The sequence below is a fragment of the Pleurodeles waltl genome, chromosome 7 (genome assembly GCF_031143425.1).
Source record: "Pleurodeles waltl isolate 20211129_DDA chromosome 7, aPleWal1.hap1.20221129, whole genome shotgun sequence".
Taxonomy (NCBI): domain Eukaryota; kingdom Metazoa; phylum Chordata; class Amphibia; order Caudata; family Salamandridae; genus Pleurodeles; species Pleurodeles waltl.
Window position 1 is genome coordinate 576,823,642 of NC_090446.1, and position 24,020 is coordinate 576,847,661.

Genomic DNA, 24,020 nt, shown 5'->3' on the forward strand with positions numbered 1-24,020 from the left:
TGTCCGATTTGTTTTGTGTTAGCAAATCCTGTCTGTTTGGAAGTTTGTAGTGAGGTACTACTGACAGGTCTAGGAGTGTTGTGTACCAATGTTTGCGTGCCCATGTGGGGGTAATGAGTATCATGGTGAGAGAGGTCTGACGCAGTTTGTTGACCAGAAATGGAAGTAGTGGGAGAGGGGAAAAAGTGTAAGCAAATATCCCTGACCAGTTGATCCATAGAGCATTGCCCTTGGACAGAGGGTGTAAGTGTCTAGATGCAAAGTCTTGGCATTTTGCATTTTCGCTTGGTGCGAATAGGTCTATTTGTGGTGTCCCCCACTTTTGAAAGTACTGATGAAGTACCTGAGAGTGAATCTACCATTCGTGTATCTGTTGATGTTTTCTGCTTAGGAGATCCACTAGCTGATTGTGTATTCCTGGGATGTATTCTGCTAGTAGATAAATGTGATTGTGAATTGTCCATTTCCATATTGTTTGGGCTTGAAGGGACAGTTGAGGTGGATGTGTCCTGCCTTGTTTCTTTAGGTAATACATGGTCGTCATATTGTCTGTTTTTATCAAGACAGTCTTGTGTTTGAGAAGTGGTTGAAACGCTTTTAGGGCAAGGAACACAGTTAATAATTCTAAGTAGTTCATGTGATAATTTAGCTGCTTTGAATCCCATTCCCCTTGAATGGTAAGGTTGTTGAGATGAGCTCCCCAACCTATCATGGATGCTTCTGTTATTGTGGTCTGAGGCACAGTGTCTTAAAATGACCGCCCCTTCATTAAATTGCTGAGATTCCACCATTGAAGGGACCTGTGTGTGTGTTTGGTGGTCTAACAACACTAGATCTTGCAAATGACCCTGTGCTTGAGACCATTGCTGCAAGAGGTACTCTTGTAGTGTTCTCATGTTTAGTCTTGCATGCAGTACTTTTGCTATGCAGGATGCCATTATTCCCAATAGTTTCATGATAAATCTTACAGTGTTTTGTTGATTTGGCTGCATTTGTGGTATGAGATTTTGGAAAGCCTGTATCCTTTGTGTATTTGGATAGGCTAAGGCTTTTTGCGTATTGAGAATAGCACCTAGGTAAGGTTTCATCTGTGCTGGCTGAAGATGGGATTTTTGGTAGCTGAGAGTGAACCCTAATGTATGTAGGGTTTCTATTGTATATTGAGTGTGCTGTTGACATTGTATAAGATTGCTTGATTTTATTAGCCAATCGTCTAGATAAGGAAAGACATGTATGTGTTGTCTTCTTAGGTAAGCTGCTACTACCACTAGAACATTTTGTGAGCTGTTGTTATGCTGAATGGCAGAACTTTGAATTGGTAATGCTTTCCTGCTATACCTTAGGTATTTTATGTGAGGTGGATGGATAAGTATATGGAAATACACATCATTGAGATCTAATGCAGTCATGTAATCTTGTTTCTGTAGTAGTGGAATGACATCCTGTAGAGTTACCAAATTTTTAGATTTAGTGGTCTGCGATCTAGAATGGGTCTGAGAGTGCCATCTTTTTTGGGAATGAGGAAGTATAGTAAGTATACATCTGTTGCTTGTTGAGAATTTGGGACCAATTCTATTGCCTGTTTTAGCAGTAGCAATTGTACTTCTTGTTGTAATAGAACATTGTGTTCTGGGGACAACCTGTGATAACGTGTAGGAATGTTTGGAGGGGTAGAAATCAATTGTAGGCAATAACCATTGCGAATAATTGAAAGTACTCATTGATCTGTGGTGATATTTTGCCACTGGGAGTGGAATTGCTGCAGTCTGCCCCCACAGGACATGTGCGGGGTTGTGGCATGCTTAGTAAGTCACTGTTTTGGTGGGGTAGTGACTTGTTTTGAGGCCTGGAATTTGCCTCTGGCTCTAAAGTGTTGGCCTCTATAAGAGCGTCTAAATCCCCCTCTCTGGTACTGCTGTTGCCCTAATTTAGACTGGGAGGTAGAAGCCTCTGTGGATTGTGGCTTGAATCCTCCTCTAAATTGCTGCCTACGAAAGAAGCCTCTGTAAGGTGTTGTATATAATGCTCCCATTGCTTTAGCAGTGTCTGAGTCCTTCCTGAGTTTTTCTATAGTAGTGTCAACCTCAGGACCAAACAGGTGTGTGTGTTTTTTTTTTTTTTTTTTTTTGCAGCATCAAAGGCAGACCATATTTGGTTATTCCTTATGGCCTGACCCTCCTCAAAAATTTGGTGCTCTTTTGGCAGATGTTGTAATAGCTCCTGCATCTCGTCCCAGTGGGCTCTATCATACCTTGCTAGCAAGGCTTGAGAGTTTGCAATTCGCCATTGGTTAGCTGCTTGTGTAGCTACTTTCTTGCCAGCAGCATCGAATTTCCTACTCTCTTTGTCATGGGGAGGGGTATCCCCTGACTGACTATTGGCCCTTTTCCTAGCGGCACTCACAATCACTGACACTGGAGGTACCTGGCGGGTAATGTAAGCAGGGTCTGTAGGTGCAGGCTTATATTTCTTATCAATGCGTGGTGTTAAAACCCTAGCTTTAACCGGCTCACTGAATATCTCATCCACATGTTTTAGCATGCCAGATAGCATTGGGAGGGAACTGGTAACGTGGGTGCGTGGAGGATAAGGTATTAAAAAGGAAATCTTCTTCCAAAGGCTCACTGTGCATGAGTACCCCATGGTACGCTGCTGCCCTAGAAATGATCTGCGTGTATGCAGTAGTGTCTTCTGGTGGGGAAGAATATAAGTCCGGGTCATTAGAAGGTATAGGATCTGGATCATACAGATCCCAAGGATCAACCGTATCACCATGAGAGTACATCTGTGAATGAGTTGGTGAAAGCTAAGGTGGTGGGCTGGTGGTGAAAAATAAAGTTGTGGTGAATGAGGGGGAGAAGTATGCATAGGTAATGGCTTCTCCTTCCATTTGAAAATCTTTGCTGGTGGTGGAGCAGTATCTAAATGTTACCGGAAAGCCAACTTTCTCTTGTCTGTAGAGGAGGTGCAGTAATTATTCTGCCAGTCTCTTTATGGATATGGATCATTGATTGTCTCTCTCCATGATTTCACCAATGGATTGAATCTGTGTGTCCTCAGAAACATATTCAGATGGTTTCGATAATTTAGAGGACTGCTCGTCATATGATTTAGAGCTCTGCTTAAGATGGCTCGAAAGTCCTTGTTCTTCTGAATAAGAAGACTTATTCGGCTCCGAAGATGACAATTTTTTCGGGCCCGAAAATACAGCTGGTTGTTTCGGCTCCGAGGCAGGACGTCGAGGCTTCGACTCCGAAGAGTGTGGACGCCGGCTCGGTTCAGAAGTTGAGCTTTTGGTGGACTTGCTCGACTCCGGTATCGAAGGAGGTGCGGGTCGAACCATGGCTCTCTGGCAGTGGTGCACCCCAGGCCTTCAAGGACTTTTTAGGAGTGGGCGTAGGGGCAGTTGATCTCACGTGCTGACTGGCAGTGACAAGTCTATCTTTCTTCTGAGTCTTCTTCGGAGTCGGTGTCTCGGATGGAAACTGCCGTCTGCGCCTATTCTTCCTCCATGGTGTCGGTATACCTGGTACTCTTTGACGCCATTTCCTGTCTCCTGGCTCTCCGGTCACGCAGGGTCTTCTTGGATTGAAACTATCGACAGGCCTCACAATCCTCTTCTTGGTGATCGGGAGAGAGACACAGATTACATACGAGGTGTGTTTGTCAGTGTATAGAAATTTTGCGTGGCATCAGGGACAAAATCAAAATGGAGTCCAATCCATCAGGCTTCGACATTGTTGGCCCAAGTTGGGCGCACGCACCCAGAAGGGCGAAATCTTTTTTCGACTGTACTATCAGTTCGACTATGGGTGGAAAAGCGATTGAAACAATACAGACGGTCAAAGAAAGTTATCTAAAGTTATCGATTCAAAATCTCGGTGCGAAAGGAAACACTTCCAAACCAGGCAGCAGAAAGAAAACAATCTAACAATGGAGTCGATGCCCATGCTCAGTATGACCGAGAGGAGGAGTCACTCAATCCAGTGACTCCGAAAAAACTTCTTCAAAGAAAAACAACTTGTAAAACTCCGAGCCCAACACTAGATGGCAGAAGCAATGCATAGCATGTGTATATGCAGCTACACATGCCATCAAAAATTTGGACTGGTCCTGTGGAGTTGTTCATGCGCATGGGACTAAGGTGATATCCGCTCTGTCTGACTGGGATATACAGGGGAATTGGATACCCCTCAAACATGGTTTCTATCTCTAGCCCTCCTATTGACGAAACAACAAGTAACATGTAGATGAGGCCGATGCCGAGCCCCAAAATTTAAGTATTGGTTACCCAACATGATACAATGTAATGAACAGCTTGAGCATTATTCTGATCTGCTCACAGATTACTCTCGAACCGGGGATGTTTGGAGACCCCTCAGAACATATTTACTTACTCATGATGAAAGGAATGGATGATGAACACCGGATGTTAACGAGATGCAGTGATGGTGGCCCTCCATGGGAAAAAGCTATGGACCTGAATATGGGATCTGTATGTTGTGTACTGTACTGATGCAAGTCTTTTAAAGCCAATGATATATGCTTGAACTACGCAAGGTGGGGAGCAGGTACTGCAGAGGTACAGTGTCTCTCATGGCGGATAATAAGCCCCTCTTAAGCAATGTGGTAGAGAAAAGCATGACTCTTCTTAACTATGTTCTCTAGGACTGTATATGCTGCATGTGACATGGGGTTTCTAATACAGTCTCCATTTATGATGAAATATTGTACTGTTGCAATGTACTTCTCAATAAGTTCAACAACAAAAAAATGTAAAAATAGGATGGGATGCAACAATCTTTCAAACTGTTCTGAATGTTCCCTAATGATGTTGAAATATTTCAACAAAGAAGTGATCTTAATGAAGAGCCCATTGAGAAAACAGGGCTTCTGATATTCAGCATTTCCCTCATGACTGGCTGCAATGAATACCCTTGGGGTTTGTACCAGTGTACAAGCACATATCACACCACAAGAAGGATAAAGGGCTGAGCTGGGGGTGCTACTGAGAATCTTACCTTGTATTCTTTAATCTCTTCCTGTAGTATTTCATCAGCATCAGCATAGACTTCAACCTTCTTCTGCTTTTCCAACTTACGCCTAATACGAGATATATCTTCCTAAGGGGAAAGACAAAGAGCAGATTGAAGGGCACAGACATCATCAATCAATGACAACAGACCACAAAAAGAATAAGTAAAACAACAGGCAATAACTACAAGTAAGAAAGAGTGGTGGAGAAAAAAAATAGGGCAAGGAGGGGGTGGGCGGAGATGGAGAATGAATAAGCAAGGGAATCTAGGTCTCTGTATCACCACATTTAGGTCCAAGCAGAACAAAGTGGAAATTCCTCTCTTTTCAGGAAGTGGTCATCTAGGGGGCACTCTCCTTAACTCCCCCTAAATTGAGTATTTAGGGGCCCCCCTGATAGCAGGACCTCAGATCTTTGCTGGACACAAAAGAAGTCAACAAGAAGCCTGCTGAACCCGAGAACCAAGGAGAATAACTGACTTGGCACCAATCTTGCCGGCCTGCCTGCTACACCCAACTCTCGAGAAGCAACTGACCTGTCCTGCCGCTGCAGCCTCCAAGAAACTGGGAGAGCTGCCAGTGCTTCGCAAATTGCCATGAACTACTCCCTTGGAGTAGAGAAGCTGCTCCCCTGTATCGGCAGTCACCCAAGAAAGAACTGAGAGGACCGAGACTGCCAGAAACCAGACATCGGATATCACCACTGCACCTGTGCCGCCTAGCCCAAGCTGAAGTGGGCCAATGGTGTCAGCATGGTCCCCAGGGCCTCCAAAGACTAAGCCCACCTTGAGTGCACCCACTGTAGACTTCATGATGGAGTGCAGCCTGTTTCTACAGACCCCCCCTCTCCCCCCCCTGCAACCGTGAATGACCAGGAGACAAAGACCCGACGACTCAGGACACCTCTGCACCCACCCGCCCTGGAATGGGGAGAAGAGGACCAAGGACGTCCCCACATCTCCCTGTCTCTAGAGACCTGAGCCCACTTGTTGGCATGGTGGAATTGGACCCACAGTCCACACCTGCAGACTATTTCTGCGGGCCCCCCTGCAATGGTGAGGAACTAGAGCACAGGTCTCGACACCAGAAGACACCACTGCACCTGCGCCCCACAGCCAGAACAGAAGTGGATCGAAAGTGTCCCCACGTGCCCAAAGACCTCAAGGGTCAAGCCCCCCTGTGGATTCCCCTGGACTGACCTTCCAGTCTAACTCTGCAGCAACTTTGTGACAGGATTGATCTCCATAGACTCACACAGGGCACCCGACACTGAACAGGCACCCGGTCACCCCTGTGCCACCTGAGGTGACCTGCTGGTGTGGTCTTGGACCTTGCCCCATGCTGACCCCAAGTCCAGGAGATTGATCCTGTAAGTTGCTGTACTCTACCTGTATGCAGTGTGTTCTTCCTCCAAAGGATAACATTACCGCATCTGAAAAATGCGGTTTCAAATTTCTAAGAAAATTAACTCAAAAAGTACTCCCCTGACTCCAGTGATCTTAGTATCTAAATTTATATAAAAGTATGTTATTTTTATAAATTAGTTTTGGATTTCTTTATGGAGTGTGGGTCTCACTTACTGTATGAGTGCCTATCTTACATGCTTAGCACTATCTTCTGATATGCCAAACTGCTCAACCACACTACCACAAAAGAGAACATTTGAGATGCCAATTGTCCCTTTGTGATACCTCTAGGGTTTGTCTGGACTCTTTATATAGTGAACCAAAATGAGGCACACTGTGCAAAGAGTCAGCTTCCTACAATGGTTGTACAGTAGTGGGAAGACTTTGCGTGTACTGTCCCACTCTGTCAGTATTGTGATTCCACTAACAAATCCACAATTTACTTTATTTACCCAAAATATTTTTCAACTTTAAAATGTTTGCATTTTTCGAAATTTCTAATGTGCTCTGTCAGAGCTTTGGTGAAGTCTCACAGTCCTGGTGTGTTAGAAATTTCAAACGTTACTAGTTAGTTAGGCTTTAAAAACTGCTTAGAACTTTTGTGAGTTCTAATAAGGTCCCAATTCATCTAAACAAAATGTCAGCCTCGGAGGGAAGAGTTGAGGAGCTCAACCTCGCCCCTTACCTGCGACTAAGGCCCTCATTTACAAGGGTATTGCAGCACTGGAACGTCACTGATGTTTCGGTGGCGCAATGCCCTGCCCCATATTTACAAAGAGAGGTTAAGCCACTTTTTGTGGCTTAGTGCCGCTTTGTAAGTACGGCCCCTTTACACGCATCACTTTGCGTGAAAGGGGCATGCAATGGGTCTTGCTGTGGGCGTCCAACTGCAACATCCATTGCATTTTGACACTTCCTCGGATTTACGAGGATTCGTAAACCTGAGGCAGCGCCAGCTGTGGTGTTAGCATGGCGCAACGAGGAGGAATACTTTTTTAATTCTCGTTTTTGCTTTTTCTGTGTGTGCACATAGGACTAGCAAATCGCCATTACTGATTGTGTATGTGCAGGAAGGTGTCACTTCCTGAACATAAACAATCATTCCCTGAAACGCAGGCACCCTTGCACTATGGTGCAAAGGTGCCTGCGCTGGCACCAGGCAGATAATTTTAGCGCCAGTGCTAAAGAAAACACAGGAGTGCACCATATTGTATTAAATACAGGGCATCCCTGCGTTTCTGAATTGACGCAGCGCGGTGCTGCTAACTTTGGCGCAACGCCGCACCACTTCTTAGTAAATGAGGCCCTTAGTTTGAAGCACCTAAAGGAACTCTGTAAGGCTTGCACAATTGTAACTGGGCCTCGACCACCTAAAGCCGACCTCCAGGAGTTGCTTTCTGAGTTTGATAGGGCCCAGACACGCCCAGAAAACACTGAGGAGGGTCCGGAGGATGACCTAAGTCAGTGAAGAGCCTGACAACAGTGCTCCTGAGGAAGGTGCCCCTTCCACTGCTCCAGAGGAAGAGGATAACAGTAGAAATCACGCCCCTAAAACTGTACCTGGAGGTCAGACAGGCTCCTTCAGGCCCAGAGAAGTGCTAGAGGATCCAGGCAGGGGACTGGACAGCCTAGCCAAGAGGGTGGCCCTTCAGGCCAAAATCTTAGCAATAGAAAGAATGGAGATGGGCCTAGGACCCATTTCTGATGGTAGCAAAAGCTTACTTAGGGAGAAAGAAGTAGCTTTTGACCATAAAATCCCTTAAGGGATTGTACCCAAATATGAGGGAAGTGATACCATCACCAAATGGTTCTCAGCATTTAAGAGGGCTTGTAGAATGAGGACAAGGGAAGAGGTTGCAGATCCTACGCATAGAAATCCATGCTAAATAATTCTTAACGATGATCTAAACAGGAACAGCTAATGAGGGCAATGAAAAATGTTGTAAAATATATTTTACTTATATGTGCACGGACCACTGAGGTTGTTAGATCAAAATTTTCCATATCACCCTGGGGAAGGGAATGGATGTTTCCCAAGGCCAGCATGTTGGACAAGAGCACTGATGCACTAAGAATGTTTAATGAACTTGCTTTAATCACCAGGTGAGAATTCCGGGAATAAATATATCTTGTACACACACAGACACACACACAGACACACACACACACACACACAGTGTAGAGAAGTAGGCTTATAGTGCAAAGAAATAGGTTTGTATTGGTTGAATACTTGGCATGACACTGTAGTGTATTCACTTATGGTGTTATATCCCACCTCAAGAAACATATGCCTTGTTCCATTTCAACACCATACAAGCGAACTGCGGGTAGGGTATGGCCTCATACGAAATAGACAATGAAGTACCTCGATGAACTCTCAAAAGTATCTCCTGTTTGTAATTCATCCTTATCTAAAAATGAGTTACAGATGTTCATATTCAGATACTGGAAGGTAAAAACAAGAACCAACAGAGTCTGACCCTGGGGCAAGTATTTCATGAAAAAGTAAGTGCTTGCCTCTCCAGCATTTACCTTTCATTGGAATACTGGTATTAAAAGAAAGTCAATTTATTTTATAGAGATAATTTCTCAACGTATATTTATATGTTCGATTTTGCCAAAGAATCTTTAGTGCTGAAGAATCATGATGGTCATGAGGCCTGAGTAAAGGTTTCAGAGCAAGGTCTAGGTTTTCTAATCTTCATATATAGCAATTTGCTTTTTCTCAAACTGGTAGGCATGCTTCTCAACCAAAACATCAAGAAAATGGAATCTGAAGATGGTGTTAAGGTACAGTGCATCGTGGCTTTTAGATCGATGTCAGAGTCCTTCTCAGCAAGTCTATGGCCAGCGCACACTTACACAAAAAAACAGATACTAGACGGAATTCAGAACCAACCACGAGATAAACCGTATAGGAATGATTAACAGATTGAAGCTGCAAAACAAGGGAAAATCACAGTATTTCTCCCAAGAGATTTGAAGGGTGCTAGTATGTCCATACTGCCCTCTACATACCTACATTGTGTGGGAGGAGATGCACAAGCATATCCTTGTCTGTGCTCTATTCAAGAAAACAAGGGAGGGTTTATGTGCCCACACAAGTGCGCTCTTCAAGAGATTATGCCGAAGTGTTAGCATGTCTATACTTGTACTCCTCCCGGGTCCATCAGAGGGGAAGAGCCATCATTACCTGTGCCCTCTTCAGATTAAAAGACTCCTTCTCTTTGGCTGTCCGGTTCTCAGACATGAACGTCTGAATCTCTTTCAGTCTGCACTGTACGTGCTCCAGCTGCACCTTCAAGTCCTCTGAGAGTTGTGCCGCTTCTACTGCCTGAGGAAGGGAAATGGGAGAAATATTTTAGAAAAAGAAGATATGTTTTATAGAATTAACTTCTTTCCAATACCTGAAGGACAGAACATGGAAAAGTGGTTAAAGAGCAGGAGTCAAAGACAGCAGATGTGGTGCATTTACACAGTCTTTTGGGAGAGAGAGGAAGCATGAGCAACACACAGACCTAGAGAGCAGTAACCAGCCAGGTACTAGTTACACAGGATATAACTTGTGCTGCAATGAAAGGAGAAGGTAGGGCATTAGCTGAAAGGAGAATAAAATGTTTTTGGGTGTACCACCTTCCTCTTATTGAGCTCCAGTGCTTGAGTGCGCAATGTCAGCTCTTTTTCGATGGAACACAGATTCCCCTGTAAAACACGCTCCTTTTCTTCCAGCTTCTGCACCACCAACAGCTGAGAATCCACCTGAAACACAACACTAACATCAGAAGAGAGTTCACAATCTGAATATCTAAGAGCCCACCATGACATTTAGTAACCTGGAGCCCTAAATCGAATGCCGCAAAAGCATGCCAAACCCGACATCAGACTGAGAGCCCTTGGATGCATGTTAACAAGTGTTTTAATTAAAAGGCTTCTAGTAAATAACTCCGATTCGGATATATATCACTCTCGATACACTGTATTATTTTTTCTATCACCTCTGTTCCAATGACTAAATAAGCAAACAAACTCTAGTAAGATCAGAAACGTTTCAGAGAACACCAGCTTCCCCATAGTATGACTCTGTTCCTAGGGCTTAACTAAACGAAATCTAACACCTACTGGGTGAACAGAATAAATATGTTTAGGATCATATTTTAGGCAACACCATATGGATTTTGAGTTCATCACAGGTAGAACTGCTCAAGTATAACAATATTGAGAGTAAATAGTCAAAAAGGTGGTAATTTGACCTAGACCAGGACACTGGCATCTCTACCTGCGCTAAAATGGCATCTGGGACAAGGACAATTACACTGCTAAAGTAGCCCATTTTTATCACATCCAGAGTAATATTATCAGTGGCAGAGGTGGTGAAAAGGTTAGGTACAAACAACATTTGGAGTAGACCACTGTAGGAAGCTGGCCTGGTGTGTGGTGGGTACCTAAGGTACTTGCACCTTTTACCAGTTCCAGGTATCCCATATTAGTGTAGTGTAGGCAGTGTTTAGAAGCCAGGCTCTCTAGAGACAGCTGTGGATGAGCAGCCAAGGCTTATCTAGGAGACATGCAGAGCTCATGCAATACCACTGTAGTCACACAGCACTTACACACATGAAAGAAAACACTCAGTTGTACAAAAATAAAGGCACTTTATTTTAGTGACACAATTACCAAAAAGTACTAGAGAGGCAACCTTCCAACAGGAGGTAACACACTAGATATGTACACTAGTAATCAGAAATAGGCATTAAAAAACCAATAGAAAACAGTGCAATAGCGAATAGTGACCCTAGGGGGAGCCCAAGCCATATACTAAAAAAATGGAATGGCAATGCAGGACCCCCACTCAGGTAAGTGGAATCTGTAGAGGGGAGCTGGGGGGACTAGAAAACCTCAAACGTTAAGTACCACAGTGCCCTCCCCCCAGCGACCAGGAAGAAATGAGTAAGTTACTAGATTTTCCCCAAACCAGCAGAAAGGACTAAAAAGAAGATAATGCAACATTCAAGACAAGACTGCAAGAAACCAGGGCTGGATTCCTGAAGACAAAGACCTGTGGAAGAAGGAAACCAAGTCCAGAAGCCACAGAAATGTCCGATGGGGCAGGAACAGTGCCCACCAGTCTGTGGTTGCAGGAGTTGGTCGACGGTAGGACGAACAGGGTCAGCAATACAGCTCTGGAGTCAGTGAAGAGTACCTGGAGGATGCAGTTGATCTCACAACGCCAGATGGAAGTTTGCATTTGGTCAGTGGCATGAAAAAGCCAAACAACAAGCCTTGACAAAGGCAGAAGTAGTGATGAAGCACAAGTGGAGCTGCTGGGGACCAGCAAGGTCCAGGAGGATTCAACCCACAAGGGAAAGTCTCAGGGGACCCTCAGCAAGACAGAGTCCACAGAAGAAAAGGGAGACCCGCTGGAAGAGGACACAGGAGTCACAGAGAAGGCCATGCAGCACAACTGAAGAAGGGTTGCAAGCCGGAGGAGAAGCACGCAGAGGGCTGTGCGTTGCAGAGAAGGCAGCAGGGGCTAGATGGAACCTGAAGATCACTTGGAGGAGATGCCAAAAAGGCTTGGTAGTTGCAAGAGACATGGCGGTGCATAGCGGTACTGTCCTGTGTGGGAAGGCAAGGGCTTACTGCCCCCAAAGCTGGTAGAGAGGACCAAGGGGACCACTCCAGACCACCGCCTGTGACGCAGGATTCACGTAGCTCAGGATGAGAGGAGATCCACGCAGCCAGTCGTCATTGCAGTTGGTGCTTGCGGACGTAGGTGAGTGACTCCTTTATTCCAAGGGAGATTCCTTCTTCCTTCTCGTATAGGCTGAAGACTTGTTGCCCTCAGAGGATGCACAGCCGGTTAAGTGTTGCAGAAGCTGGAAGGAGCCGTGGAAATAATGTTGCAAGCAGAGTCTTCGTCACTGATGCAGAGTGCCGGTTCCTGGAAGGTCCAGTCAAGGTTTCAGTGGCCAGAAGTTGAAGTAGAGGTTGCAAAGGAGTCCTGCTGGAATCTTTCAAGTCAAATCTCAGGACCCACCCAAGAGGGAGACCCTAAATAGCACTGGAATGGGGACTGGTCACCTAGCCAGGTGACCATCTATCAGGAGGGGGCTCTGACGTCACATGCCTGACCTGGCCACTTAGATGCTCCCAGAGGCCTCTGCCACCCTTGGATTCAAGATGGCAGAATGAAGGGACCCGCTGGAGGATCTCTGGGCACCACCACTGGGGCGGTGATGGACAGGGGAGTGGTCACACCCCTTTCCATTGTCCAGTTTCGTGCCAGAGCAGAAACTGGAGGTCCCTGAACCGGTGCAGACTGGTTTATGCACAGAGGGCACCAAATGTGCCCTTCAAAGCATGCCTGGGGAGGCTACCCCTCCCAAGCCACATAACACATATTTCCAAATGGAGAGGGTGTTACCCACCTCTGCCAACGGAAATCCTTTGTTCTGCCTTCCTGGGCTTGAGCTGCTCAAGCAGCAGGAAGGCAGAAACCTGTCTGAGGGGTGGCAGCAACGTGGGCTGCCTGGAAAACCCCAGAAAGCTGTAGGAGCAATGCTGGGGGTCCTCTAAGGAGCCCCCAGAGTACATGGAATCATTCTGCCAATACTGGCAACAGTATTAGGGTATGATTCCGACATGTTTGATACCAATCATGGCTGAGTTTGAAGTTACCATTATGTAGCTGGACATAGGTAGTGACCTATGTCCAGTACACGCATAAAATGGCATCCCCGCACTCACGAAGTCCATGAAAATGAAGCTGGAGTTCGTAGGAGTACCTCTGCTCATGCAGGGGTGCCCACACACACACACACACACAGGTACTTGCACGCTGCCCTCTGGCTAGCCGAGCCTACCATAGGGGTGACCTACAGTGACCTGGTGCAGTGACCTGTAGTGAAAAGGGTGCATGCAACCTTTCACAGTGGCTGCAATGGCAGGCCTGAAGATACCCTTTGCATGGGCTCCCGATGGGTGGCATAATAAATACTGCAGCCCATGGGGGACCTCAGTTGCCCCAATGCCCTGGGTACCATATACTAGGGATTTATAAGGGGGCAACAGTATGCCAAATGTGGGGTGTGTTTGTTCCAAGCAACCAAAATTAAAGGAAGAGAGCATAGTCACTCGGGTCCTGGTTAGCAGGATCCCAGTAAACACAGTCAAAACACACTGAAAACAGGCAAAAAGTGGAGGTAACTATGCTAAAAAGAGGCTACTTTCCTACAACCACAATGTAAAGGCACTAAAGAGGGCAGGGGGCAAGAAGATGGGAAAGAGACGTAATGTTCAGAAGTAGACTAAGGGAAATAAGTAATGCAATATTGGTTCTAGGCTAATTATGGAATTCGTGGGTAATCATGTGACCAAGTAGTGTGTTACATATTTTGGTTTTGAGGTTACAGGTAAGTAGCAAAAAGTTGATTTAGGTAGCCTCAGCAAAAATTAGGGAATTACACCCAATTATCTGGCTAAAAAGCAGACTAGATAGCTCCCAGAGCCCTAAGTATTGAACTCTGAACTAAACTGAGGAGGTGCTAAGATGTCTCCTTGGTCTAATTGTACACCCGATTTTAACTCATTAAAATGTAAAATATGCATTGATATATTGCCTTGAGCTCAGGAGGGAGCGATAGGCTCAGTATATTGTTGTGGCCAGTACTAAGCATTTCTTCATGTGTCAGGATAACGACGACTGGTCAGTTGTTCTCTTTTTAGATGTATAAACAATGGGGGAGAATCAGGTCTTCCTCAAGCAATATATAGGCATTTTACGCAAGTACTTCAAACAAGGTGAACTTAGCCAAGGGCTCAAAACATGTAGTGGGGTTTCTCAAACCATGAAGACCATCAAGGCACTTTATGTTTGGGAGAATTTCCAGGCAGGCTTGGGTGATCCTTTGTTTCTCAGGTTCATGCTTGAGGTTATGGAAAACAAATTCATAACACAAGGGAGATTTCATTTGATAGAAGTCAATTTGTCTTTTCATTGGACTTCAGCACCTCACTCAGGCTATACACACCTGTGACTTAAGGGCCAACACCTGATCAGCCAACTCATCCTTCTCCTCTCGCAGCAGCTTGTGAATCTGGTTGGATTTGATGCGCTCGGACATGAGCTTGAAGTTGGCATCGTCTTTCTCACGCAGCTGCTGCATCAACCGCATATTCTGCTCCTGCATGTCCTCAAATGCCTGACCTGTCACATCCATCTCTGAAAGCAAGGCCTCTTCCTCCTAAGGGAAAAGGAGGTACAAGAGGGCAAAGGAAAGAAGGAAATAAAGGGGAGAAAGAGAGCGATCATGGAGTTAAAATTGTGTTTTGCTCATTAACTGATGTCCAGGATCCTATAGCAATACAGCTTTATAAGGAATGATAGAGAGGAGAGTCTGGTGCAGCAGGAAACATCAAGCATTCACTGGTAAGAAGACATTGGCTGGGTCATGGAAGGCATACAAGTCCTCAGAAGCAGTTATATTCATTAACAACATAGCACTGGCCGAGAAGAGCTACTGGGAGAGAACAAGTAGACCCAAATGACCCAGTGAGGTAAACAGTAACCAGAATATGCCTCTGGCTGAGTCCCCAGGATGTCTGCAGTGTGTCCTGAACAATGTAGCCATTTACGGTTTTGCTTTACTAGGGAGCAGAGATGATAAAAAGGTGGAATCTGGAGTGGAAACAGCCTTAGGATTAGAATATGTATAAGACAGCAAGAGCCCTCACATTTCTGTACACCACATTACAGAGCTACATAAACCAAGCTTTTTCTGATTGCCAAGTTTCCATGACCAGAGTTTCATTATTTCTCAACTGCTTCTTCACTCACTATCACCACTCATTATCCGTTAGCACGCTTCTCTCTACCTTTCCCTACCTTCCACTGCAAACTATATGCATCAGTGAAAACTTGTTCAGCCTTGGTTTCCTTCATACTCTCTTCCATTTCTCATTCTCACTCTCCCTTTACTATGCAATTACTACCCTCCCACCCCTTTACATCTGCAACCAGTCTTCATCCTTTGCTTCTCTCCTTTGTTGATTTCATGCTCTGGTCCTTCCTATATGCATCTCTATCCCTCACTTTCCTCCTATACTTCTCTATCCCAAACGGGTTCAGATACCATCAGTCTCCCAGACCTCTTCCTGACCACATTGTAGGATAGTGCCTCTTTTGACATGGTTAAACCCCACATTTTACCTGGTACACTGGGTTCCTGCTAACCAGGTCCCAGTGCCAGATCTCTTTCCCAGAAATGCACAGTAATCCAATCAGCAAAACCTTTAGCCCCCAATGTAAGTCCCTAGTAAATGGTACCCTTGGTAACTACGGCCTGGATTACCAAAAAGGATCCGCAAGGGCTGCAGCACCAATTGTCCACCCTAAGTGATTCCTCACCAATCACATGGCAGGCTGTCACTGCAGGCTGCATGCCTTGGCACACACAAAAGTGAAAACATAACATGGCACATAGCATGTGTTCCATGTCCCCTAACACTGCAATATATCCAAGTAACCCCTTCTAGCAGGCCTTACAGCCTTATATTACATGTGAGGGCATATCGGCACAAGCCGATATGCCCTTGCTATGTCTTTGTCAATCAGACACAGTAAGTGACCAGGGAAGCCATTTTAAATGCATGTGCTGGGTGCTTGTCAATACGAGTTCCCCAGCTATATGATGGCTTCACTGAAGATAGGGATGTTGGTATTGAACATCTCATATTGCTGAACCCACACTGAGTGTTGGATTTACCAATACATGCACCCAGAGGGCACTTTAGAGGTGTCCCCTGAAATCTTAACAGCCTTTGATGTGCTCGCTGACCAATTTCTGCCAGTCTGCCACTGAGACACCATTCTGGATCCCTAGGGTGAAAGCCCTCTGCTCTCAGGAGGTCCAGAACAAAAGTCTGTCCGGGAAGAGGGTTTAACACTCCCTCCCACAGTATGACTACTGATAAGCCTTCCTAAGGCGGCAAACCTCAGAGGGCTGCCAACTTGGAAATGCCAATCTGGCTCCCCTCACAGGAAACGAAGCCATCCCCCTGTCCAGACCCCATTTGGCATCTGGACAGGTGAGAAAATGAGCTAGTCAGGTAGGCGTGCTACCCCCAAGCTAGTACCACCCCTAAGGTGGGCTACTGCAATGTGGATGTAGGAAAGTAGGATCTTTCTGACATGGCTGCCACCACGTTTTGCCTGGTGTCAGTGTGTTTTGACTGTAATGCACTGCGATCCTGGTAACCAGGATCCCAGTGTTTGTGTTCTCTCCTCCCTAAATTTGGTTGGTATTTCTTACACCCCACAATTGGCATACTGGTGTACCCCTGTAAGTCCCTGGAATATGGTACTAAGGTACCCAGGGAAATGACACACCAGGGGTCCCCCATGGGTTGCAGCATGTATTATGCACCCATGGGAGCCCAAGCAAACTGTGTCTACAGATCTGCAATTGCAGCCTGTGTGAAATAGTGCATGCACCTTTTACCCCTAATATATAGTTTACCTTATACCGCAGTGTAAGGAAATGCCTCCTTGGCATGGTTGCCCCCTGACTTTTTGCCTTTGCTGATGCTATGTTTACAATTGAAAGTGTGCTGAGGCCTGCTAACCAGGCCCCAGCACCAGTGTTCTTTCCCTAACCTGTACTTTTGTATCCACAATTGGCAGACCCTGGCATCCAGATAAGTCCCTTGTAACTGGTACTTCTAGTACCAAGGGCCCTGATGCCAAGGAAGGTCTCTAAGGGCTGCAGCATGTCTTATGCCACCCTGGAGACCTCTCACTCAGCACAGACACCCTGCTTGCCAGCTTGTGTGTGCTAGTGAGGACAAAACGAGTAAGTCGACATGGCACTCCCCTCAGGGTGCCATGCCAGCCTCTCACTGCCTATGCAGTATAGGTAAGACACCCCTCTAGCAGGCCTTACAGCCCTAAGGCAGGGTGCACTATACCATAGGTGAGGGTACCAGTGCATGAGCATGGTACCCCTACAGTGTCTAAACAAAACCTTAGACATTGTAAGTGCAGGGTAGCCATAAGAGTATATGGTCTGGGAGTTTGTCAAACACGAACTCCACAGCCCCATAATGGCTACACTGAAAACTGGGAAGTTTGGTATCAAACTTCTCAGCACAATAAATGCACACTGATGCCAGTGTACATTTTATTGTAAAATACACCCCAGAGGGCACCTTAGAGGTGCCCCCTGAAACTTAACCGACTATCTGTGTAGGCTGACTAGTTTTAGCAGCCTGCCACAAACCGAGACATGTTGCCCGCCCCATGGGGAGAGTGCCTTTATCACTCTGAGGCCAGTAACAAAGCCTGCACTGGGTGGAGATGCTAACACCTCCCCCAGGCAGGAATTGTCACACCTGGCGGTGAGCCTCAAAGGCTCACCTCCTTTGTGCCAACCCAGCAGGACACTCCAGCTAGTGGAGTTGCCCGCCCCCTCCGGCCAGGCCCCACTTTTGGCGGCAAGGCCGGAGAAAATAAGGAGAAAAACAAGGAGGAGTCACTGGCCAGTCAGGACAGCCCCTAAGGTGTCCTGAGCTGAAGTGACTCTAACTTTTAGAAATCCTCCATCTTGCAGATGGAGGATTCCCCCAATAGGGTTAGGATTGTGACCCCCTCCCCTTGGGAGGAGGCACAAAGAGGGTGTACCCACCCTCAGGGCTAGTAGCCATTGGCTACTAACCCCCCAGACCTAAACACGCCCTTAAATTTAGTATTTAAGGGCTACCCTGAACCCTAGAAAATTAGATTCCTGCAACTACAAGAAGAAGGACTGCCCAGCTGAAAACCCCTGCAGCGGAAGACCAGAAGACGACAACTGCCTTGGCTCCAGAAACTCACCGGCCTGTCTCCTGCCTTCCAAAGATCCTGCTCCAGCGACGCCTTCCAAAGGGACCAGCGACCTCGACATCCTCTGAGGACTGCCCCTGCTTCGAAAAGACAAGAAACTCCCGAGGACAGCGGACCTGCTCCAAGAAAAGCTGCAACTTTGTTTCCAGCAGCTTTAAAGAACCCTGCAAGCTCCCCGCAAGAATCGTGAGACTTGCAACACTGCACCCGGCGACCCCGACTCGGCTGGTGGCGATCCAACACCTCAGGAGGGACCCCAGGACTACTCTGATACTGTGAGTACCAAGATCTGTCCCCCCTGAGCCCCCACAGCGCCGCCTGCAGAGGGAATCCCGAGGCTTCCCCTGACCGCGACTCTTTGAATTAAAAAGTCCCGACGCCTGGGAGAGACCCTGCACCCGCAGCCCCCAGGACCTGAAGGACCGAACTTTCACTGGAGAAGTGACCCCCAGGAGTCCCTCTCCCTTGCCCAAGTGGAGGTTTCCCCGAGGAATCCCCCCCTTTCCTGCCTGCAGCGCTGAAGAGATCCCGAGATCTCTCATAGACTAACATTGCGAACCCGACGCTTGTTTCTACACTGCACCCGGCCGCCCCCGCGCCGCTGAGGGTGAAATTTCTGTGTGGACTTGTGTCCCCCCCGGTGCCCTACAAAACCCCCCTGGTCTGCCCTCCGAAGACGCGGGTACTTACCTGCAAGCAGACCGGAACCGGGGCACCCCCTTCTCTCCATTCTAGCCTATGTGTTTTGGGCACCACTTGGAACTCTGCACCTGACCGGCCCTGAGCTGCTGGTGTGGTGACTTTGGGGTTGCTCTGAACCCCCAACGGTGGGCTACCTTGGACCAAGAACTAAGCCCTGTAAGTGCCTTACTTACCTGGTTAACCTAACAAATACTTACCTCCCCTAGGAACTGTGAAAATTGCACTAAGTGTCCACTTTTAAAACAGCTATTTATGAATAACTTGAAAAGTATACATGCAATTTTGATGATTTGAAGTTCCTAAAGTACTTACCTGCAATACCTTTCGAATGAGATATTACATGTAGAATTTGAACCTGTGGTTCTTAAAATAAACTAAGAAAATATATTTTTCTATATAAAAACCTATTGGCTGGATTTGTCTCTGAGTGTGTGTACCTCATTTATTGTCTATGTGTATGTACAACAAATGCTTAACACTACTCCTTGGATAAGCCTACTGCTCGACCACACTACCACAAAATAGAGCATTAGTATTATCTATTTTTACCACTATTTTACCTCTAAGGGGAACCCTTGGACTCTGTGCATGCTATTCCTTACTTTGAAATAGCACATACAGAGCCAACTTCCTACATTGGTGGATCAGCGGTGGGGTACAAGACTTTGCATTTGCTGGACTACTCAGCCAATACCTGATCACACGACAAATTCCAAAATTGTCATTAGAAATTGATTTTTGCAATTTGAAAAGTTTTCTAAATTCTTAAAAGACCTGCTAGGGCCTTGTGTTAGATCCTGTTTAGCATTTCTTTTAGAGTTTAAAAGTTTGTAAAAGTTTGAATTAGATTCTAGAACCAGTTGTAGATTCTTAAAAAGTATTCCAACTTTTAGAAGCAAAATGTCTAGCACAGATGTGACTGTGGTGGAACTCGACACCACACCTTACCTCCATCTTAAGATGAGGGAGCTAAGGTCACTCTGTAAAATAAAGAAAATAACAATGGGCCCCAAACCTACCAAAATACAGCTCCAGGAGCTTTTGGCAGAGTTTGAAAAGGCCAACCCCTCTGAGGGTGGCAACTCAGAGGAAGAGGATAGTGACTTGGAGGAAAATTCCCCCCTACCAGTCCTATCTAGGGAGAACAGGGTCCCTCAAACCCTGACTCCTAAAATAATAGTCAGAGATGCTGGTTCCCTCACAGGAGAGACCAACACCTCTGAAATCACTGAGGATAGCCCCAGTGAAGAGGACATCCAGTTAGCCAGGATGGCCAAAAGATTGGCTTTGGAAAGACAGATCCTAGCCATAGAGAGGGAAAGACAAGAGATGGGCCTAGGACCCATCAATGGTGGCAGCAACATAAATAGGGTCAGAGATTCTCCTGACATGTTGAAAATCCCTAAAGGGATTGTAACTAAATATGAAGATGGTGATGACATCACCAAATGGTTCACAGCTTTTGAGAGGGCTTGTGTAACCAGAAAAGTGAACAGATCTCACTGGGGTGCTCTCCTTTGGGAAATGTTCACAGGAAAGTGTAGGGATAGACTCCTCACACTCTCTGGACAAGATGCAGAATCTTATGACCTCATGAAGGGTACCCTGATTGAGGGCTTTGGATTCTCCACTGAGGAGTATAGGATTAGATTCAGGGGGGCTCAAAAATCCTCGAGCCAGACCTGGGTTGACTTTGTAGACTACTCAGTGAAAACACTAGATGGTTGGATTCAAGGCAGTGGTGTAAGTAATTATGATGGGCTGTACAATTTATTTGTGAAAGAACACCTGTTAAGTAATTGTTTCAATGATAAACTGCATCAGCATCTGGTAGACCTAGGACCAATTTCTCCCCAAGAATTGGGAAAGAAGGCGGACCATTGGGTCAAGACAAGGGTGTCCAAGACTTCAACAGGGGGTGACCAAAAGAAAGGGGTCACAAAGACTCCCCAGGGGAAGGGTGATGAGACAACCAAAACTAAAAATAGTAAAGAGTCTTCTACAGGCCCCCAAAAACCTGCACAGGAGGGTGGGCCCAGAACCTCTTCACAAAACAATGGGTACAAGGGTAAAAACTTTGATCCCAAAAAGGCCTGGTGTCATAGCTGTAAACAGCATGGACACCAAACTGGAGACAAGGCCTGTCCCAAGAAAGGTTCCACTCCAAACTCCCATCCAGGTAACACTGGGATGGCTAGTCTCCAAGTGGGATCAACAGTGTGCCCAGAGCAAATCAGGGTCCACACTGAAGCTACTCTAGTTTCTGAGGGTGGGGTGGATTTAGCCACACTAGCTGTCTGGCCGCCTAACATGCAAAAATACAGACAGCAACTCTTAATTAATGGGACTAGAATAGAGGGCCTGAGGGATACAGGTGCCAGTGTCACCATGGTGACAGAGAAACTGGTTTCCCCTGGCCAATACCTGACTGGAAAAACTTACACAGTCACCAACGCTGACAATCAGAGAAAAGTACATCCCATGGCAATGGTTACTTTAGAATGGGGAGGGGTCAATGGCCTGAAACAGGTGGTGGTCTCCTCAAATATCCCAGTGGACTGTCTGCTTGGAAATGACCTGGAGTCCTCAGCATGGGCTGAGGTAGAACTAAAAACCCATGCAGCAATGCTGGGTATCCCTGAACTGGTGTGTGTGAAAACAAGAGCACAGTGCAAGGCACAGGGTGAACAAGTAGAGCTGGAGTCTGGAAGAATGGCCCAGCCTACCAAGAGGAAAGGAAAGTCAGTTGGGAAACCAACTGCAACACAGCAAAAGAAAGGGAACCTCTCTTCTCAGGAAGAAGTTCTGCCCTCTGAGGGAACTGAGCCTTTGGAGCTTGAACCTTATCAGGTTGAGCTCTTAGGCCCAGGGGGACCCTCAAGGGAGGAGCTGTGTAAGGGACAAGAAACCTGTCCCTCTCTTGAAGGCCTTAGGCAGCAAGCTGCTGAAGAGTCCAAAGGCAAGAAGAATGGAACGCATAGGGTCTATTGGGAAGATGGACTCCTGTACACTGAGGCCAGAGACCCCAAACCTGGTGCCACTAGGAGAGTGGTAGTGCCTCAGCTGTTCAGGAAGTTCATCCTAACATTGGCCCATGACATTCCCCTTGCTGGACATTTGGGACAAACCAAGACGTGGGAGAGGTTAGTCAACCACTTCTACTGGCCCAATATGTCCAACATGGTTAAGGAGTTTTGCCTCTCCTGCCCCACCTGTCAAGCCAGTGGTAAGACAGGTGGGCATCCAAAGGCCCCCCTCATTCCACTTCCAGTGGTGGGGGTGCCCTTTGAAAGAGTGGGTGTGGACATAGTTGGTCCACTAGAACCTCCCACAGCCTCAGGAAATATGTATATCCTGGTAGTAGTGGATCATGCTACCAGGTATCCTGAAGCTATTCCCCTTAGGTCGACTACTGCCCCTGCAGTAGCCAAGGCCCTCATTGGTATCTTTACCAGAGTGGGTTTCCCTAAGGAGGTGGTGTCTGACAGAGGTACCAACTTCATGTCAGCATACCTAAAGCACATGTGGAATGAGTGTGGAGTGACTTATAAATTCACTACACCATACCATCCACAAACTAATGGCTTGGTTGAGAGATTCAACAAGACATTTAAAGGCATGATCATGGGGCTCCCAGAAAAGCTCAAAAGGAGATGGGATGTCCTCTTGCCATGTCTGCTTTTCGCTTACAGAGAGGTGCCACAGAAGGGAGTAGGATTCTCACCCTTTGAACTTCTGTTTGGTCATCCTGTAAGGGGACCACTTGCCCTTGTTAAAGAAGGCTGGGAGAGACCTCTCCATGAGCCTAAACAGGACATAGTGGACTATGTACTTGGCCTTCGCTCTAGAATGGCAGAGTACATGGAAAAGGCAACCAAAAACCTTGAGGCCAGCCAACAGCTCCAGAAGTTTTGGTATGACCAAAAGGCTGCACTGGTGGAGTTCCAACCAGGGCAGAAAGTCTGGGTTCTGGAGCCTGTGGCTCCCAGGGCACTCCAGGACAAATGGAGTGGCCCTTACCCAGTACTAGAAAGGAAGAGTCAGGTCACCTACCTGGTGGACCTGGGCACAAGCAGGAGCCCCAAGAGGGTGATCCATGTAAACCGCCTTAAGCTCTTCCACGACAGGGCTGATGTCAATCTGTTGATGGTAACAGATGAGGATCAGGAGGCAGAGAGTGAACCTCTCCCTGATCTTCTGTCATCCGACCCAAAAGATGGCACAGTAGATGGAGTGATCTACTCAGACACCCTCTCTGGCCAACAGCAAGCTGATTGTAGGAGAGTCCTACAACAGTTTCCTGAACTCTTCTCCTTAACCCCTGGTCAGACACACCTGTGTACCCATGATGTGGACACAGGAGACAGCATGCCTGTCAAGAACAAAATCTTTAGACAATCTGACCATGTTAAGGAAAGCATCAAGGTGGAAGTCCACAAGATGCTGGAATTGGGAGTAATTGAGCGCTCTGACAGCCCCTGGGCTAGCCCAGTGGTCTTAGTCCCCAAACCTCACACCAAAGATGGAAAGAAAGAGATGAGGTTTTGTGTGGACTACAGAGGGCTCAATTCTGTCACCAAGACAGATGCTCATCCAATTCCAAGAGCTGATGAGCTCATAGACAAATTAGGTGCTGCCAAATTCTTAAGTACCTTTGACTTTACAGCAGGGTACTGGCAAATAAAAATGGCACCTGGAGCAAAAGAGAAAACAGCATTCTCCACACCTGATGGGCATTATCAGTTTACTGTTATGCCCTTTGGTTTAAAGAATGCCCCTGCCACCTTCCAAAGGTTGGTGAATCAAGTCCTTGCTGGCTTGGAGTCCTTTAGCACAGCTTATCTTGATGATATTGCTGTCTTTAGCTCCACCTGGCAGGATCACCTGGTCCACCTGAAGAAGGTTTTGAAGGCTCTGCAATCTGCAGGCCTCTCTATCAAGGCATCCAAATGCCAGATAGGGCAGGGAACTGTGGTTTACTTGGGACACCTTGTAGGTGGAGG

At 46.6% G+C, this 24,020-nt stretch overlaps 1 protein-coding gene across 4 annotated transcripts in view; it reads right to left on the reverse strand.

The window, feature by feature from the left end:
- Nucleotides 1-24,020, reverse strand: part of RNF40 (ring finger protein 40) — a 239,402-nt gene that overhangs the window by 85,381 nt on the left and 130,001 nt on the right. For all 4 annotated transcript variants that reach the window (XM_069244386.1, XM_069244385.1, XM_069244388.1 and 1 more), the window contains exons 16-19: nt 14,468-14,680; nt 10,074-10,199; nt 9,634-9,774; nt 5,022-5,123 (exon numbers count right to left, since the gene is read on the reverse strand). In XM_069244386.1, the coding sequence (XP_069100487.1) occupies nt 5,022-5,123; nt 9,634-9,774; nt 10,074-10,199; nt 14,468-14,680 (582 nt within the window). The remainder of the gene's footprint in view (nt 1-5,021; nt 5,124-9,633; nt 9,775-10,073; nt 10,200-14,467; nt 14,681-24,020) is intronic.